This window comes from Pongo abelii, chromosome 13, assembly GCF_028885655.2.
Source record: "Pongo abelii isolate AG06213 chromosome 13, NHGRI_mPonAbe1-v2.0_pri, whole genome shotgun sequence".
Lineage (NCBI taxonomy): Eukaryota > Metazoa > Chordata > Mammalia > Primates > Hominidae > Pongo > Pongo abelii.
Window position 1 is genome coordinate 24,362,580 of NC_071998.2, and position 17,794 is coordinate 24,380,373.

The following is a 17,794-nucleotide window of genomic DNA, read 5'->3' on the forward strand; positions in this document are numbered from 1 at the left end:
AGCGTTCCCAGCCAACAGAAGAAAAATTGCCAGAAACAAAAACAAAACACCGATGGGACTCACAGGATACATGAATGTCCAAAACCCAGTAGGCCAGTCATTCAATCCTACAGCTCCAAAATCATCCTTTTGGAATCCTTGTCTCACATCCACGGCACAGGGGTGTGAGGGCTGGGCTCCCAAGGCTTTGGGCAGATCTCCACCTGTGGGTTTGCAGTGATCAGTCCCCGCAGCTGCCCTCATGGATGGGGCTGGTGTTGAGTGTCTGTAGCTTTCCCACATTGAGGGGGCAAGCTGTTGGTGGGTCTGTGAATCTGGGGTTTGAAGGATGGTGCCTCCCTGTGTGAGGGATTCAACATGATACATCCCTTCTTTCCTGCCCTAGTAAAGGTTTCCCATGAGGCTCTGCCTCTTGGAAAGGCTTCTGCCTGGACACCCAGGCTCTTCTGTACATCCTCTGGAGTCTAGACAGTGGCTCCCAAGCCTCTGGTCTCTTGCTCTGTGCACCTCCTGGCTTAACACTATATGGAAGCCATCAAGGCTTGGAGCCACCTCTGAAGCAGTGACCCAAGCTGTACCTGTGCATCTTTCAGCCATGGCTGGAGCTGGAGCTGCAGGAAGGCAGGCAGCAGTGTCCTGAGGATGCACACAGCAGCCAGGCCATGGAGCTGGCCTGGGAAACAATTCTCTCCTCATCCCCAGGGCCTGTGACAGCAAGGGCTGCTGCAAAGATCTCTGAAATGCCTTCAAGGCCTTTTCCCCATAGTCTTGGCTATTTGCACTGGGCTCATTTTTTATGCAAATACTTTAAGTGCTCTTGAATTTCCCCCCTGAAAATCAGCTTTTCTTTTTGACCACTTGGCTAGGCTGCAAATTTTTCAAATTTTTGAGCTCTACTTCTCATTTAAATAGAAGTTGCAACTTAAGGTCATTTCTTAGGTCACATAAGAACACAGGCTGTTGGATGTAGAGAGGACACCTCTTGAGCTATGCTGCCTAGATGCTCATTCCACCAGATACATCCTAAATCATCACCCCCATGTTCACAGTTTCAGAGATCTCCAGGGCTAAGGCCAATCAAATGTAACCTTGGCTCCTGTTCACAAGATGTTCCTCATTTTCATCTGAGACCTTTTAATTCTGGCCTTCACTATCCATCTTTCTGTCAGCCTTCTGATCACAAGTATTTAAAAATTATTTTCAGTGGTCCAAAGTTTTCCTCATCATGCTGTCTTCTAAGCGTTCCCAACTCTCCCGACCTCTCTCTTTTACCCACTTCTGAACCTGCTTCTACATTCTCAGATATCTTTGTCACAGCCTGGTAATGTGGTAAAAGAAGAAAAGTCCATTTTCAGGGGGAAAAATCACAAAGGCTTCAGATATCTTCATGAAAAGAAGCTGAGTACTGGTTGCCAACACAATGGGGAAAAGGCCTTGAAGGCATTTCATAGCTCCACCTCACAGCATTAATTTTGTGTACAATCACAAAGAAAAGAGGTGTAATTGGCTCACGGTTCTGCAGGCTGTAAAGGAAGCATAGTGGCTTCTGCTTCTGGGAGGACTCAGGAAGCCTCCCAATCATACCAGAAGGCCAAGGGGCAAGGAAACGCTTCATATGGCAGCAGTAGAAGCAAGACTGAGAGAGGAAAGAGGTGCCCACCCTGTTATACAACCAGATCTCATGAGAACTCAGTATCACAAGGTCAGCATCAAGAAGATGGTGCTTAACCACTGGTGAAGGATCTGCCCCCGCAACCCCCACCTCCACCTCCCACTGTTTCCAGGCAGAAGCCTGCTGCAGAGGCAGAGCCAGATTCATAGACCCGCCAACAACTTGCACCCCCACTGTGGAAAAGCTACAGGCACTCAACAGTAGCCCAGTCCATGAGAGCAGCCATGGGGTCTAAAACTTTCAAAGCCACAGGTGCACTGCCCTAGTAGAGGCTGTCCATGAGGCTGTACCTCTGCAGCAGGCGACTCCCCACTCCCACTACACCCCACCCTTCCACCACCCTACAGCCAGCCTCCTCCTCCCCACCCTGCCCACCTTTTTCCTTCCACCCCACCCGCCTCCCATCCGTGATTAAATCACTCCCGCCAGGCCCTCATCTTTTTGTCATTTTCCAATCCCTCCAAACCCTCCCAATCTTTGTTACCCACTTCTGAACCTGCTTCTACTTTTTCAGGTCTCTCTATAGCAGGTTGGCTATGTAGTAATAACACAAACCCGATTTAAGGTGGAACATTCAAGAAGACTTCAGAAATTTGCATATAAAGAAGCCCTGTGCTAATGGCCAAGACAAATAGAAAAAGGCCTTGAAGACATTTCACAGCTCCTCTCTGCAGTTCTAATTTTCTGTATTATCCTAAGTAAAAGAGGTTTCATTAACTCAGGGTTCTGCAGGCTGTGAAAGAAGCATAGTATCTTTTGTTTCTGGGAGGAGTCAGGGAGCCTCCTAATTATACCAGAAGGCCAAGGGACAATGAGCTGTCTCCTATGGCAGGAGTAGGAGGAAGACAGAGTGAGGAAAGAGGTTCCACAGCCTGTTAAACAACCAGATCACATGAAAACTCACTCACTATCAGGAGGACAGCATCAAGGGGATGGTGCTTTATCATTCATGAAGGATCTACCTGCACCATTTTATGACTAAATCTTTTTCCACCTAGGCCCCACCTCTAACATTAGGGAGTATAATTCCACATGGGTTTTGATAGGGATATGGAGATAAACCATATTATTCTATCCCTGACCCCACAAATCTCTTGTCCTTCTCACATTGCAACATACAATCATGCCTTGCCAGCATGAGTCTTAACTCATTTCAGCATTAACTCAAATTTACAAAGTCCAAAGTCTCATCTGAGTCAAGGCTACAGCCTCTTTTGCCTATAAGCCTCTGAAATAAAATGCAAGATCACTGCTTCTAAGGTACAATGGTGGTAACAAGCATTGTGTAAGCTTTCCATATCCAAAAGGAAGACATTTTCCAGAAAGCTTCTTATTTCTATCTGAGACCTCCTCAGCCTAGCCTTCATTGTCCATGTTTCTGTCAGGATTTTGGTCACAACCATTTAACCAGTCTCTAAGATGTTACAAACTTTCTCATCTATCTGTCTTCTTTTGAGCCCTCCAAACTCTTCCAACCTCTGTCCATTACCTAGTTCCAAAGGTGCTTCCACATTTTCAGGTATCTTTATAGCAATGCTCCAGTCCTCATTTGCCATTTTCTGTATGATTCATTTTGAAAAAGAGGTTTCATTGGCTCATGGTTCTGCAGGGTGGACAGGAAGCACAGGGCTTCTGCTTCTGGGAGGCCTCAGAAATCTTTCAATCTTTGTGCAAGGCAAAGAAAGAGTGAGTTGTCTCACATGGAAAGAAGAAAACATGCACAGTAGGGAGGTGACATAGAGTTTTCATTGACCAGGTCTCATGAGAAGTAACTCATGATTGTGAGGACAGTAGCAAGGGGATGGTGCTAAACCATTCATGAGAAATTTGCCCTCAGGATTCAATCACCTTAGACCAGGATCCACCTTCAACATTAGGAAATATAATTCAAATTCAAATGAGATTTGAATATATAATCAAATATAATATCAAATTGAATATATAATCAAATATAATTCAAATTCAAATCTCAAATTCAAATGAGATTTGGTGGGGACACATATTCAAATTGCATCATCAATCTTTGAATATAAAGACATCCACAGCAGGCTTTATCCAGCCAGCTTCTTTGAGACTCTTCACAGGGTTTGAGGTCTACAGCATATACACTAAAATATTCATACTTCAAAAAGCAATAAATAAGTGGTATCATTCTTCCAAAAGTTACAATGGTAGTGTAGGAATTCATAGCATGGTTTAGGTCATGTTTGCTACTGTTTCTATTCTATCACCATATTAACTGTTTCTTACACAATTCTATATTCAGCCGAGTTTCAATTGAGAACAAAGCCATCCTTGTACTACCACCAATAGCTGGCACTAGCTCTTTGCTAGTGTTATTATTCTGCTGTAGAAAGCATCCTTGAACTGGAAACAGTGCACAATCGAGTATCTAGTCATTCAACACTATCAATTCCTGGGTGACCTTTTGAAAAAATAGTATCTCTTGTTGCAAGAAATGCTGCATCTGTGAGTCCATGTTTCTCACTGGAATTGGATGAAGGTGGTGAATTTCAGCCACAATGTCCAAAGAAATCCTGTTCCTGTGATTCTGATGTCATCAGCCTCTGCACCTCTGTCTTCCCTTCTGCCACATGTTGCCTGCTCTCCATGACTTTGGTAAGAGCTTCCTTGTGTATGTGGATGATGTCCGGGATGTTGACCTGGTGTCCCTGAGACAGCACTAACAGGTCCATGACTGGGTTCAGTTCCTGGCTGGGCTGATTGGCAAAGAGCTCACCGTTGGTGTTGAAGGCATCTCTGGTGAAGTGATGGCCTGGTCCAGCTCCAAGACCTAGCTGAGGCTGAAGAATTGGCCACCTTCTGATGCTCTTTCTTACAGCCTGTCACCATAATCTGCTTGCATGTCAACTTATTGGCTGAGAAGTTGAGCTGAGTGCCCTGTGGTCCATCTTCTGGGTGAAGCACTTGAAGCCGTCAATTTTGCTCTCCCACTCTTAAAGGTTGAGGGCCACCTTCAGGGTGGGCTCAGGGTCAGGAAGAAGCTGGAATTCACCATCTCATCCTTCTCAGCCTTCCTCTTGCCCTGTCTCCAGGCTGTCTCTTCAGTGCTGGTGTGACACATCAAGAAGTGATGGAAGATGTGGCACTGTGCCCGCACCCAGAAGCTGGCTGTGTGGTTCATCCACCAGACAGGGCCCTTTCTGCACTTGAACAAGGAGTCCTTCTCAAGATGGCCTGTGGTCTGCCTCTTGGCACCCAAGAAGCCCACAGTACTGTAGGAGCCCTCATGCATGGACTGGAGCCCCAAAGGCAGCGCACACCCTGCTCCTGAGCCTGCTGCTCATTTCCTCTATGTGGCTCCATCTGCAGCACAGTGGTTGCACTGAGGCCTGTGCATGCCAGGCAAGGCCAAGCTGGCTCAAAGAGCAACCAGCCACCTCTGCAAGGGTGTGCCAGGAGCAGGTGGACCAGCCACCAACCTCACTCGCTGCCAGTCAGGGTAAATCAGTTATTCTGCCCTGGAGGTAGGGCCCCAGTGCCATCTGCTTTCCTCAGGCCTCTGCTCCATCAGCCATCAAGTGGCAGCCCCTCAGGCTGTGGGAACCTGGCCACCCCTGCTTCCTTGAGTGGGTGAGGCTGGTGGCTGGTCCATCTGCTCCAGGCACACCCTTGCAGAGGTGGCTGGTTGCTCTTTGAGCCAGCTTGGCCTTGCCTGGCATACACAGGTCCTGGGTAGTGACACCCTGATCTGAGTGGGCTTGTCCTGTCTTGGGCCAAATTCTAACTCTGGCCAGGGCCACAGAAGGCTGAGTCCCCTGGGTGGTGATGCTGACTGCTGCTGGGGGGCCCATAGTGCCCCTCCCCTCCCAGGGCCACAGAAGGCTGAGTTCCCTGGGTGGTAATGCTGACTGCTGCTGGGGGGCCCATAGTGCCCCTCCCCTCCCAGGGCCCAGGACGAGGCCCGACTGGGCCAGGACCCTTTAGGTATGGATCTCGTTCCCCAGCAGGGGGCCTCTGTCCCACAGGTTGGATAAGAAGATGCTGCTGGCTACCAGGGTTGTTAGGATGCCACGTTCACCCTTCCCTTCGGGGACATCAAAGTTTCCAGCTTCCCCTTTGAGAATGACTTCCCAAGGCCCAGGTGTCATCTGGGGCTGCAGGGCAGCTGGCTGCATGCTGCCCTGGCTTCTTCCATGTTGTGCTGGTCACTACCCACCAAGGGGGGTCAGATGCAGGCACCAAGTAGGGCGGTTGTCTCTGGACCTGCGTCTTGATTATCATGGAGCCAGACTGGGCCTGGTGACAGGGCCATGATGGGGTTGTCCTGGTGGTCCTGGGGGTGTCCAGAGGACATGCAGAATGGAATTGCTGCAAGGATGAATGAGATGACTGTCAGCACAGAACAGGCACCCGCTGAGTGCTCAGGGATTACCCTCAGTAGCTGCCCAGAGGCCAAAACCACCCACCCGATGGCGACTGTCCCCAAGCCAGGAGGAAGAGAAGAGAGCAGGTCCCACTCAACTGAGTCTGATCAGTCAGCTATGTTGAGATGTGCCTCTCACCTAGAAAACAATCCTTCACGCAGAGCCACTCACAGAGACTGCTGTGTGTCTCTAACTGCTCCACAACACAGAGGTGATGAGGACTCAGCAAGAGTGACATCGTGGGGTGACACAACCCACCACAACGGGAGCCTGCTTGGGTCAAGAGGGCCCAGAGTCAGTGTCCTCTATCCCCTGAACTGACATGTGTGCATGCATTGTGTTTGTGTATGTGTGTGTGTGTGTGTGTACATATGGGTGTGTTGGTTTGTCTTGCTTCTCTGGCCAGGCCTAGCTGCTCCACTCACAGGTGCACCCAGGTCCTCATCACTGTCACCCTCAGGGCTCAGGGCCAGGATTAGAGCCTCCCACAGGTGCTCCCCAATTTCTGCCCTCCCCACCGAGGGTGGTCCTGGGGATGCAGACAGAGGAGGGGCGCCGAGCGGAGCAGAGAGGGCTGGCACCCTCTCTAGGTGGAACCCAGGTCATGTGTAAAGTTGGAGGTCTGCCAAGCAGTGCTGAATTCAACACATCTTCTCATGTTCTCTTTCCAGCCACCCTCCAGGGTGCCCTGACTCACCTTCCCTACAGATGGAGGCAAGGAGACTCCACAGACAAACCCCCTGCCTAAGGTCACACATCGGCTAACTGGCTAGGTTCCTACTGACCAGGTGCCCCCAAAGAGGCCCCTAATGAGCACTCCTCCATTGACCAGGTCCCACTGACCAAGTCTCCATGGACCATCTCTCCCTAACTAGGCCCCCATTAGTAGGCCTCATGGACCAGACCCCACTGACCAATTTCCCACTGACCTGGTCCCCACTGACTGGGTTCCCACTGAAAAGACCACAATTTACCAGGTTGCTGCTCACCTCACCCCCACTGAATAATTCTCCATGGATCAGTCCCCAGCTGACTGAGCCCCCTCTGACCAGGCTGTCACTGACCAGGCTCCGAGCTACTAAGGCCCCACACTGACCAGACCCCTAATATACTGAATATACCCCACCGACCAGTTTTTTATTGTTTATGTTCCAACTGATCAGGCCCCACTAATAAGACCACCACTGACCAGGTCCCCACTGACTAGGCTTCCAATGACTAGGTCACAAGGTACCCGCTGGGTGAGGCCTTCACTGAGGAGGCCACTGCTAACCAGGTCCGTGCTGATCAGGTCCCAACTGACCAGGTCCTGATGGCTAGGTCATCTCTGGCCATGGTCCACTGATGAGGCCCTTGAGCAGCTGTGTTCAAAGTCTCATTACAATGCCGCCATCAGCTCACAGACCCTCCCTCCCTGCATGTGTGCCCAGGGGTCAGGCCCCAGGGGTTTTCTTGGGCTGCAAGACCTCTCCTCCAAGACACAGGGAGGGCCAGTCAGCCTCAGGCTCCAGGTACCCAGCTTCACACTCACCCCGCAAGGCCCTCTGGGCCCATCTCAGAGGAGACAATGAGGTGGCCTGGCACTGCCTGGACATGCCATCTTCCCTATTCCTGAGTGTCAGAGTGGGAGGGAGGGAGGGACATTTGGCAGACAAGACACCCTGTGCTGCTGGGTCCCCCAGAGCCCTTCCTGCAGAGCCCTGATCTAGAGACACAGCACAGAGGCTGCAGGGAGACTAATCAAGAACCCTTGAGGCTGAGCCAGGGACCACATGAGGACTGTCCCCAGACAGCTAGAAGGCCCTTTGCTAGTTTCTTGGTACCTCAGTGGACGCGGCAGCGGTTCTTCTGTTGGGGACTAGTGAGCGTGTGATGGGAAGGGCTCGCCTGTGCTTCCTCGGTGGCTCCAACTCTGCTTCTAAGAAAAATTACTCATTCTAGGGCTGCCACAGAGAAAATACATTAGTTTAGAACACCTTGTGCCAGAAAGTAAAAAAGTGCTGACAGAGTAATGGGGACAAATCAAAAAGACATAAAGTCAGCTTGAAATGTCTACCACTGGCCTAATCTTGGGGAACTGGAGCACCAGAATCATGAGCTTTCCCTTCTCCTTTATTTATTGGTTTTATTTCTCCATATAGAACAAAGAAGAGAATAAGAGAAATAATCATCTGGCAACCATCACAGTAATACTTGTTCAAACACAAGTCATCCATGAAATCCTAAATCTAGTAGGTTTTGAGGAGTAACCAGATATTTACAGAGCTGCAAATTATCTCCACACAAAATACTATTGAACTACAAAAAGAAAATCATAACACTAGTATGGACAAACCTGGCAGATACTCTTTAAGTCTCCTACTATATATGGTAATAAAAACTGTAAAATGCAAAGAAGCCTTCGATGACCTTTACTAAAGTATCAATGATGACTTGGTTGTTTGGCTGTTTAAACAGCTGACATTCAGGCAATCTGAGTAGGCCAAACTCAATAATACTGGTGTTCATTTGCAAGATCCACTTAAAACTTAAGGAGGCTAAAAAACATCATTTAAAATAACATATAAATATACATCATATATGATATGAAAATATTCTACCTTAGTAAAGATTGTGATGTTTTATATTTTATGAGAAACAATTAAAATTTCACGTAAATAGCCCAGTAATGAAGTTTTATGATCTTTTAAATCATACAACTTTTCCTTAAGATTTTATGGTTAAATATTCTCTTCATTAGATGTGGCTTACCAGTGGATTCTAGAGAAGAAAGTAGACGGGAGCAAGTGCCCAACACAGCAAAAGCTGGAAAGAAAAAGAAAGGATTATGTTCTTTACCTAAAACATTTCAGTTAACGAAGTGTAATTTTAAAATGTAGAGTTGAGAATGTTATGTGAGTTAATAAGAATGAGAAATATGTACGTGCAATTACAATACAAAATTACTATTAAATCATTCATACATGGCGTTAATTCCAATTGTGGTTAAATATCACAGCTTTTTCATTCTTCATTCATGAACTCAACAGCCACGTGCTAAGGTACTAGAGCCAGCACTGGAATTACAAGATGAAGATGGCACGGTCCACCTCCCAATAGTCATATGCTATAACCTAAAAGACAGGCAGGTAATGTCCATATAGAGTCATAGATACCACGACAGGTATACAGCAGGGCACTACTGGAACATAGAGAAGGGTCATCTATCCCACTTTTGTGTCAATATCATGGGCTTTCTGGTGGAGGGGATACATAGGTTGATGACTGAAGGACGAGGAAAATCTTGCCAGATAGAGGGAAGAGGCGAAGGCAAAGATCTTGAGGTAACAAAGAGCCCTGTGGAGTTCTACTCTGTCCACTTTGGTGCTAGAGCAAAGGGCAGAATGCAGTAAGTGGTGAGAGACAAGGCTGAGTAACCTGACAAGAATTACATTGACATGGGTGTTTTTATTTCATGGTGAAATTTTTGGAACTTTTCCTGAGAACAGATGTAAGCCAATTGATGCCTTTGTTTTTGGAGAATCTTTTCAGTGTGCTAGCTGACCGTTCCATGAGGATGGCAAAAGTGAAGAAATTGTAGAGCCAGTAAAAAAGAGATGGATCCACTTCTTGAGAATTTTTTAAGCTATGGAACATGAAGAATTAATGGTGCATAAGTATACTCCTCACTGTGAAAGTTTTTGTTTTCACATCTTTCATTAGATGTGTGTAAGAAAAAGATACTGAACGTAGTATCTACTAACCCAACAATGAAAAGGAATGCCATTTGCTATTTACAGTTTATTACTAAAATAAACCTAAATTTAATTAATACATTTTGGCAACATACTTTTCTTTGTTTCTGTAATTTGTTCTACACAGTCCAGCTCCATCTAAAATAAGTAAAAAATAACAATAATAATGTTTAAGTTAAACAAGAGACATTATCATGAGATTAATATGTCACTTACAAAATGTGGTCTTTAGTATTTTTAGTGACTAGACATAACATGAAGTTTGCTTAAATAGAAAAATAATCACATAAGTAAAGTAAAATTTCTACTTATTCTAAGTTTAGATAATAGAGGATGTACCTGTGTAATGCTGTTTAGAGTAATCTGACAAAAATAGATAATATTGGTCTATTGGATATACATAATTTTAGAAAGGTGGTGTTTTATTAGTACAAAGGTTAAACAATGGCCGGGCATGGCAGCTCACATGTGTAATCCCAGCACTTTGGGAGGCAAATGTGGGCAGATCACGAGGTCAAGAGATCGAGACCATCCTGGCCAACATGATGAAACCCTATCTCTACTAAAAATACAAAAATTAGCTGGGTGTGGTGGTGCATGCCTCTAGTCCCAGCTACTCGGGAGGCTGAGGCAGGAAAATGGCTTGAACCCAGGAGGTAGAGGTTGCAGTGAGCCGAGATCATGCCACGGCACTCCAGCCTAGTGACAGAGTGAAACTTCATCTCAAAAAAAAAAAAGAAAAAAAAAGGCTAAATAATTAAAGTCATATTTTGCAATGAATGCATTGCTTTGAAATTCTTAGAAAAACTCTGTCCTTTATAAAAGTTTAATCCATTTTTTACTTCAATAAATTTTTTCTTAAAAAGAAATTTATATTCTTTACTTACTGAAAAAAATATGTATAGTAAAGTTTTCTTTTTTTTTCTAGTTTGTATTCTAAATTAAAGTGGTACCTGTGTAAGTTTCTTCCAAAAGTATATTGAGGAATGCTGAGGTTTGGAGTACAATTGAACCCATCACACAGGTAGTGAGCATAGGACCCAAGAAGTAGTTTTTCAACCCTGGCCCACTCTGTCCCTCCCCATTCTTATTTCCCAGTGTCTATTGTTCCCATGTTTATGTCAATGGGCACCTAATGTGTAGCTCCCACATATGAGTGCAAACCAGATATTTGGTTTCTGTTTCTGCGTTAGTTTGCTTAGGATAGTGGATTCCAGCTGTATCCATGTTGCTGCAAAGGACATGATTTTCTTCTTTTCATGGCTGCATAGTATTTGGTACATATGGAATTTTCCAATCTACCTTGGATTTTCAATCTACCTTGGGTGCACCTGGCTTGACTCCATGTCTTTGCTATTATGAATAGTGCTGCAATGAACATACATGTGCATGCATCTTTTTGTTACAATGATTTATTTTCCTTTAGGTATACCCCTAGTATAGTAATGGGGTTGCTGCATATGGGATTACAGGTGCCTGCCACCACGCCTGGCTAATTTTTGTAGTTTTAGTAGAGACGGGGTTTCATCATGTTGGCCAGGCTGATATCAAGCTCCTGCCCTCAGGTGATCCACCTGCCTCAGCCTCCCAAAATGCTGGGATTACAGCCGTGAGCCACCACACCTGGCCAAGCACAAAGCTTTTAACAGAAAAATGGAAATGACCCTTTCAGTGTTTTGTTTATTTAATTCATAAAATGCACTTATTTTGGGTTCTATTAAATAATAAATATCTATATGTTGTTAAGTGTTTGGTTGCCTGTCATTCACTTGTGATTATGGGTGGAAAGAGTTAAGTTGGTGCAAAGAAACTTTAAAAGTGGTATGGGCTGGGCACAGAGGCTCACCCCTCAGCACTTTGGGAGGCTGAGGTGGGTGGATAACAAGGTCAGGAGTTCGAGACCTGCCTGGCCAATATGGTGAAATTCCATCTCTACTAAAAATACAAAAATTAGCCAGGTGTGGTGGCAGGCACCTGTAGTCCCAGCTACTTGGGAGGCTGAGGCAGGAGAATCACTTGAACCCAGGAGGTGGAGGTTGCAATGAGCTGAGATCATGCCACTGCACTCTAGCCTAGGCAACAGAGTGAGACTCCATCTCAAAAAAAAAAAAAAAAAGTGATATGAACCACAGACAAACTACAATCAAGTAGAGTAAGACAAAGCATTTCAAAGTATACCATCAGTTATTAGGCAATAACATGCATTTTCTAAAACCTAACTTAAATGCAGCTTTAAAAAAAATTTTAAATGTGTCAGTTTAACCACATTTATTGAATAAAGTTAGCAAATGGGTGTCTCTTGAAAATGAGAGTTCCAGGGAATTAAAAAATGTAAAGTTTCCATTTCTTTCTGTGTTAACACAGCTAATTATAATCTTTACTTAACATGCATAAGTCAACAGAACAACTCAGTATTTCACCAAATTATAAACAAGAATTATATTAGAGAAATGAAACCCAAAAGAGAAATGGTCATATAACTAACCTCAGTCAAGGAGTTCTTGCAGTTATTTGAAGTCTGTGGGTTTGAAGTAGGAATTCTTATGGCTGTTTTGGGGATATATTTTCTGTCAAGTCCTATACTATTAAGATTTTAAACACAAGGTAACACTCTGGGCCTGGCCTCGTAGGAAGAGTGCTGAGAAAATATTTCATCCGCTGTTTCTCCATAAAGAGCTTGGTGCTGATCACTGCTATTTTCTTATCCGATCTGTAAAGAGAGCAAAGACAAATGCTTAGTATTTCATTTTTCCTTGAATGATTCTTAATGACTTGCATTTTTTAAAAAGTTGCCCTGAGAGTAAACCAATTTACCCACTAAACAGTGTTTTCACACAAAGGTGTGTGAGAGCATACCTCTTGTAAGTAACGGTAATTTTAAAATCATTCTAAATAAGTATATGTGTTTCTAAGGTGATTTCTACTGAACAAGCAGTTCAAAGTAGACAGGGAAGAGAAATGGCTATCAGTGATGTACCGCTCAACAGGTAACCTAGCTGCCTTCTAAAACAGCTCTACTTATAAGAGTCTAAAGATTCCTTTAGAAATACTTGTATTTAAAGGGTAACTATTTGGGAAAATGAATATGTTAATTTGCTGGACTATAAGAACTACTTCACTATAAATAATTATATGAAAACATCATATTGTACTCCTTAAATAATGTAGATTAAGAAAACTAAAATGAACAAAAATAATCAAGAAATACTTGTGTTTAGTAAACCAGTTTCAGGTTTCACCCTTGTACATTTCATCCATTATCTAAGAACACTTAAGTATTTGGCACTGAGGAATAACTCAGAGCAACAACTCCTGGGGGAGAACTAGATTGTTTGGTTGGTGATCAAAAAGAACTAAAGCATCTCTGAAGGCAATTAGCCCCCAGCACTGTGACCAAGGCACTGGAGGTGGGGCTTGTTCTTTCGGCTTCCACACACCCCTTCAGGCTGAACAAGGTGTTATTTTTGAACCACCTTGTGGATTACACTTCTTTTCATTCCTGTGATAATTATGCCCTCTTTCACAAGGATGCCTTTATGTAACACCTTGAAAATGTTACACAAATAGCCTTTCTTGAGGCACCCTGTAGTGATAACACCTAAAGATCACAATCAAAAACAGTCCCTGCCTGAGTACCAGGATGTGCCCAGAGTAGCAGTATCACTTGACACTTTGGGTTTCAGTTGTGATCTACCAAAAAATAAATTAAACTGATTAATATTCCCATTTAGGGAAATTCTGACAAGTAATTTTATAACAAGATCACTTTATTAATCATAAAGCTTCAAAAATACTTAGTGAAAAAAACTAACAGGTCAGGTTAACTACATGAGACTTTTCAGGGGAAAAAAGCCACACAAAAACAAAAAAAGAGAAGACAGACAGAAACTATCCTTGATGAACATTTTAAAGGTAGGATTATTTACTAACATTATTTTCCAAAATTACACTATCAAATTAGCATTCACTTCCTACTGATCTCCTGAAGCCATCTCACTAAAAACTATGCTTTCAAAACAAATTAATGAGCTTAATTCATTTTCTATGAGTATATGTTTTCACTTACTTCGTTAATTTTTTTGACATGGAATGGTTAGCTTTCAATGCTACTGCAAAGGCTTCCTTATATTCTTCTAATTCAGTTGTAACCTCTTCATAAGCAGTTTTCATTTTGGAGAATTTACATTCCACATCTTTAAGTGTGAGTTCCTTCTTTTTTAGCGAAGCCGTATTATCCTTATTTAACTGCTCTTATTGTTTTTCATATTCTGCTTGTTCCTAAAACAAATGAAAAGATACACTTTTAAAACAATTATAAGTTAATTACCATATGTTTGTTGCCTTTCATTTTGAATCAGTGATTCGAAGAGCAATTTTGAATATGTTGAAAAGAGGCTGAAGCTTAAAATATTTATCAGCAATATCAACAAAACTAATAACTGAATTCAGAATTAAGTCTGATTTATAAAAATTTGAAATCATAGTTATGTTACTATTAATGTAATCTGGTCCTATAAAAAGTAATAGAATCCATTTATAATTTTTAAAAGTGAACAATGAACAACGTAGCTTAAGACCAATTCAAAAGTATCATATAATTTCTAAATCACAGTTTTCTCTTATGCCAACTGGTCTTAATCATCAAATTCCCCCTTTTTCTCTATAGTGAGAATCATTACTTTGAAAGATTGATTTTGTTATAATAATAATGGAAATTTAAATATTTAAAAGGAAAAAATGTCACTTTTTTCTAGAACTCTACAAAGGAGATTGCCGTAAGAGAGGCAGAGGAAACACAATATATACATATCCAAAATACAGTTTGCAGTGAAATAAATGAAAGCCCGTTACAGATAAACTTACCTGATTTTAAAAACTAACCTGTAAATGGATTTCTTCTAATTTTTCTATTGCCTTCATTGCCCTTTCATCCAGCTCCGATTTATATTCTTGTACTTTGCCAAGTTCTACCATATCTTTTTCCATATGTGTCTTAAGATTTAATACTTCTTCTTCCAACATCTTTTTATCCTTCTCAAGTTTTTCACATTTGTCTTGTACTTTTCTCATAGATAATAACTCCTGATGAAGAACTTCATTGTCTTTGGCCAAACTGACACATTTTGAAGACACAGCTTCCTTCTCGGCCATAAGATCATCAAACTGCATGAATAAAATAATAGAGCTTGATAATGAAGTAGGCTGAGAATAATCTAATACAAAACCAATAGCAAGTTTTGAAATGCATTGACTTGCAATAAAATGTTATCTATAATGTAGTAGATTCTTCAAATGTGAACCCTTAAATTACTCAGAATTTTAAGAACAAAGTGAAAGCTACCATGAGTCACAAAAATATGCTTTACTGTCATCATCTTTGCCACAGAACTTTTGCACTTGCTTTTACTTTTATTTTTCTGATAATTCATTTTTGTTCCTCCTTAAATGGCACTAAGTTATCTCTTAGTAAAAAGTGTCTAACCCTCTTCCCTCATCATCATTCCCCAAAACTTGTCAAAAAAACTTTCAGAGATATCATATTGAGTTATTTAGGCCAAAGTCCATAAATGCCTCTCAGAATAAGACTTTGAAAATAATATAATACTCTACGCTAGGCACGGTGGCTCATGCTTGTAATCCCAGCACTTTAGGAGGCTGTGGCAGAAAGATCACTGGAGGCCAGGAATTTGAGATCAGCCAGAGCAACATAGTGAGACCTCCATCTCTACAAAAAAACAAATTGAAAAAATTAGCCAGGCGTGGTGGCTCAGGCCTGTAGACCCAGCTAGTTGGGAGACTGAGGCAAAAGGATGGCATACCCAGAGTTCAGGGCTGCAGTGAAGTATGACCACATCACTGCACTTCTGCCTGGATGATAGACAAAGACCATATCTCAAAAAACACAAAATAATGAATCCTGTAAATAAAGATTCTGATGCCATAAGCCTTTCCCTAAACCGCAAACGTTTCATGCTAATTTGAATTGCATTTTAAGAAGTAATGATTCTTGGGGTAAAGGCCATAGCATACAGCACCCAGAAACAAATCCACATATTTACAGCCAACTTATTTTGGAATAAGGTGCCAAGAACATACATTGGGGAAAGGACACCCTCTTCAAATGAATGGCACTGGGAAACTATCCATATGAAGAATGATACTAGCTTCCTATCTAACACCATATAGCAAAATAAACTCAGAATTGATTGAAGACTGAAATGTAAGGCCCAAAATTATCAAACTATTATAAGTAAACAGAGGGAAAATGCTTCAGGACATTAGTCTGCACAAAGATTTGTATAGGTAAGATATCAGAAGCATAGGCAACAAACAAATGATAGACAAATGGTACTATAACTGAGTGAAGAGAAAACCTGTAGAATGGAAGAAAACATTTTCAAGCTATTCATCTAATAAAAGACAAATATCCAAAATACACAAGGAACTCAAACACCCTGACAGTAAACAAAAATAATCTGAGTTCAAAACTAGGCAAAAGATCTGATTAGATATTTCTCTTTTTTTTAAGAGAAAAAAAAGAAATACAAATGGCTGATAAATACATTTAAAAATGTTCAGTATCACTAATCATCAGGGAAATACAAATCAAACCTACAATGTGATATAATCTTGCTCCATTTCAATAAATGGCTATCATAGAAAACACAAAAAAAGTGCTGGTGCAGTTTCAGAGAACAGTAAACTCTTACATGCTGTTGGTGGGAAGGTAAATTAGTGCAGCTACTATAGAAAACAATGTGAGGTTTTCTCAAAAAATGAACAATGGAACTTCCGAGGGATGCAGTAACTCCACTACTTGGTATTCAGGCAATAGAAAAGAAAACAATAGATCACAAGGATACTTGTCCTCATATGTTTATTGTAGCACTAACCACAACAGCTAATGTGTAAAATCAACCTACATGTCCATCAACAAATGAATGGCCAAAAAAATTATGGTACACATACACAATGGAATACTCACCATATAAAAAAAATGAAATCCTCTTGTAGCCACGTGGATCAGTCTGGAGGATATTGTGTTAAGTGCAGACACAGAAAGATAAATACTGCACATTCTCACTCATGTGTGGGAGCTAAAGAAAAATTGAGGGCTGGGCAACATGGCTGATGCCTGTAATTTCCTAGCACTTTGAAAGACCGAGGCAGGAGAATCACTTGAAGCCAAAAGTTCCAGAGCAGCCTGAGCAACACAGAGAGACATCTTTAAAAGTAAAAAATCAGACAGGTGCAGTGGTGCATGCCCATAATCCTAGCTGCTCAGGAGAGTGAGGTCGGAGGATCACATGGGCCCAACAGTTTGAGGCTGCAGTGAGCTATGATCAAGTCACTGTCTCTAGTCTGGATGACTACAGTTGCCCAGAGCCCAGACTACACTAGCAAGACCCTGTCTCTTAACAACAAAAAAGCTCATAGAAGTAGGAGAGGGGAGTCTGGTTAATGGGTACAGAATTACAGTTAGACAAGAGGAATGAGTTCTGATGTTCTGTGGCATTGTAGGGTGAATATGGTTAACTATGATTTATTGAATATTTTTAAAAAGCTAGAAGATTTTGAACGTTCGCAATTCAAAGAAATGAAAAAAGGTTGAAGTAGTAAGAAGTAGTAAATATGCTAGTTAGCTTGATCATTATGTACTATATAAGTGTATCAAAATGTCACTCTATAGCCCATAATTATGTATATACATGTCAATTAAAACAAAAGAGAATCTATATTCATCCCATTAAAATAATAGAATATGGGCCATCCTTACTGATGGCCTTCTCCTAATGAATAGAATGCAGTAAAAGGGATATCATGTGGCTTCCCTCTCTCAGACTGCTTTCCCTTTGAACTCAGCCCCAGATTGTGAGAGAGATCAATCCACAAAGACAGCCTGGGAGTGCCAGTGTCAGTGTTCATGCTGCCTGCCCCAGCCAAGGTTCCAGCCAATGGCCAGCATCAACCATCAAACACATGGGTGAGCAAAGCTTCAG

At 42.4% G+C, this 17,794-nt stretch overlaps 1 protein-coding gene across 1 annotated transcript in view; it reads right to left on the minus strand.

Moving 5' to 3' along the window:
* Positions 1 to 5,943: 5,943 nt before the first annotated feature.
* Positions 5,944 to 17,794, minus strand: part of ANKRD18B (ankyrin repeat domain 18B) — a 51,423-nt gene continuing 39,572 nt past the window's right edge. Inside the window, 8 exon segments of the mRNA XM_054519738.2 lie at positions 5,944 to 6,004; positions 7,884 to 8,003; positions 8,812 to 8,865; positions 9,890 to 9,932; positions 12,280 to 12,402; positions 12,405 to 12,504; positions 13,861 to 14,072; positions 14,676 to 14,957. Coding sequence (XP_054375713.2) covers positions 7,993 to 8,003; positions 8,812 to 8,865; positions 9,890 to 9,932; positions 12,280 to 12,402; positions 12,405 to 12,504; positions 13,861 to 14,072; positions 14,676 to 14,957 — 825 coding nt within the window. The 3' untranslated portion in view covers positions 5,944 to 6,004; positions 7,884 to 7,992.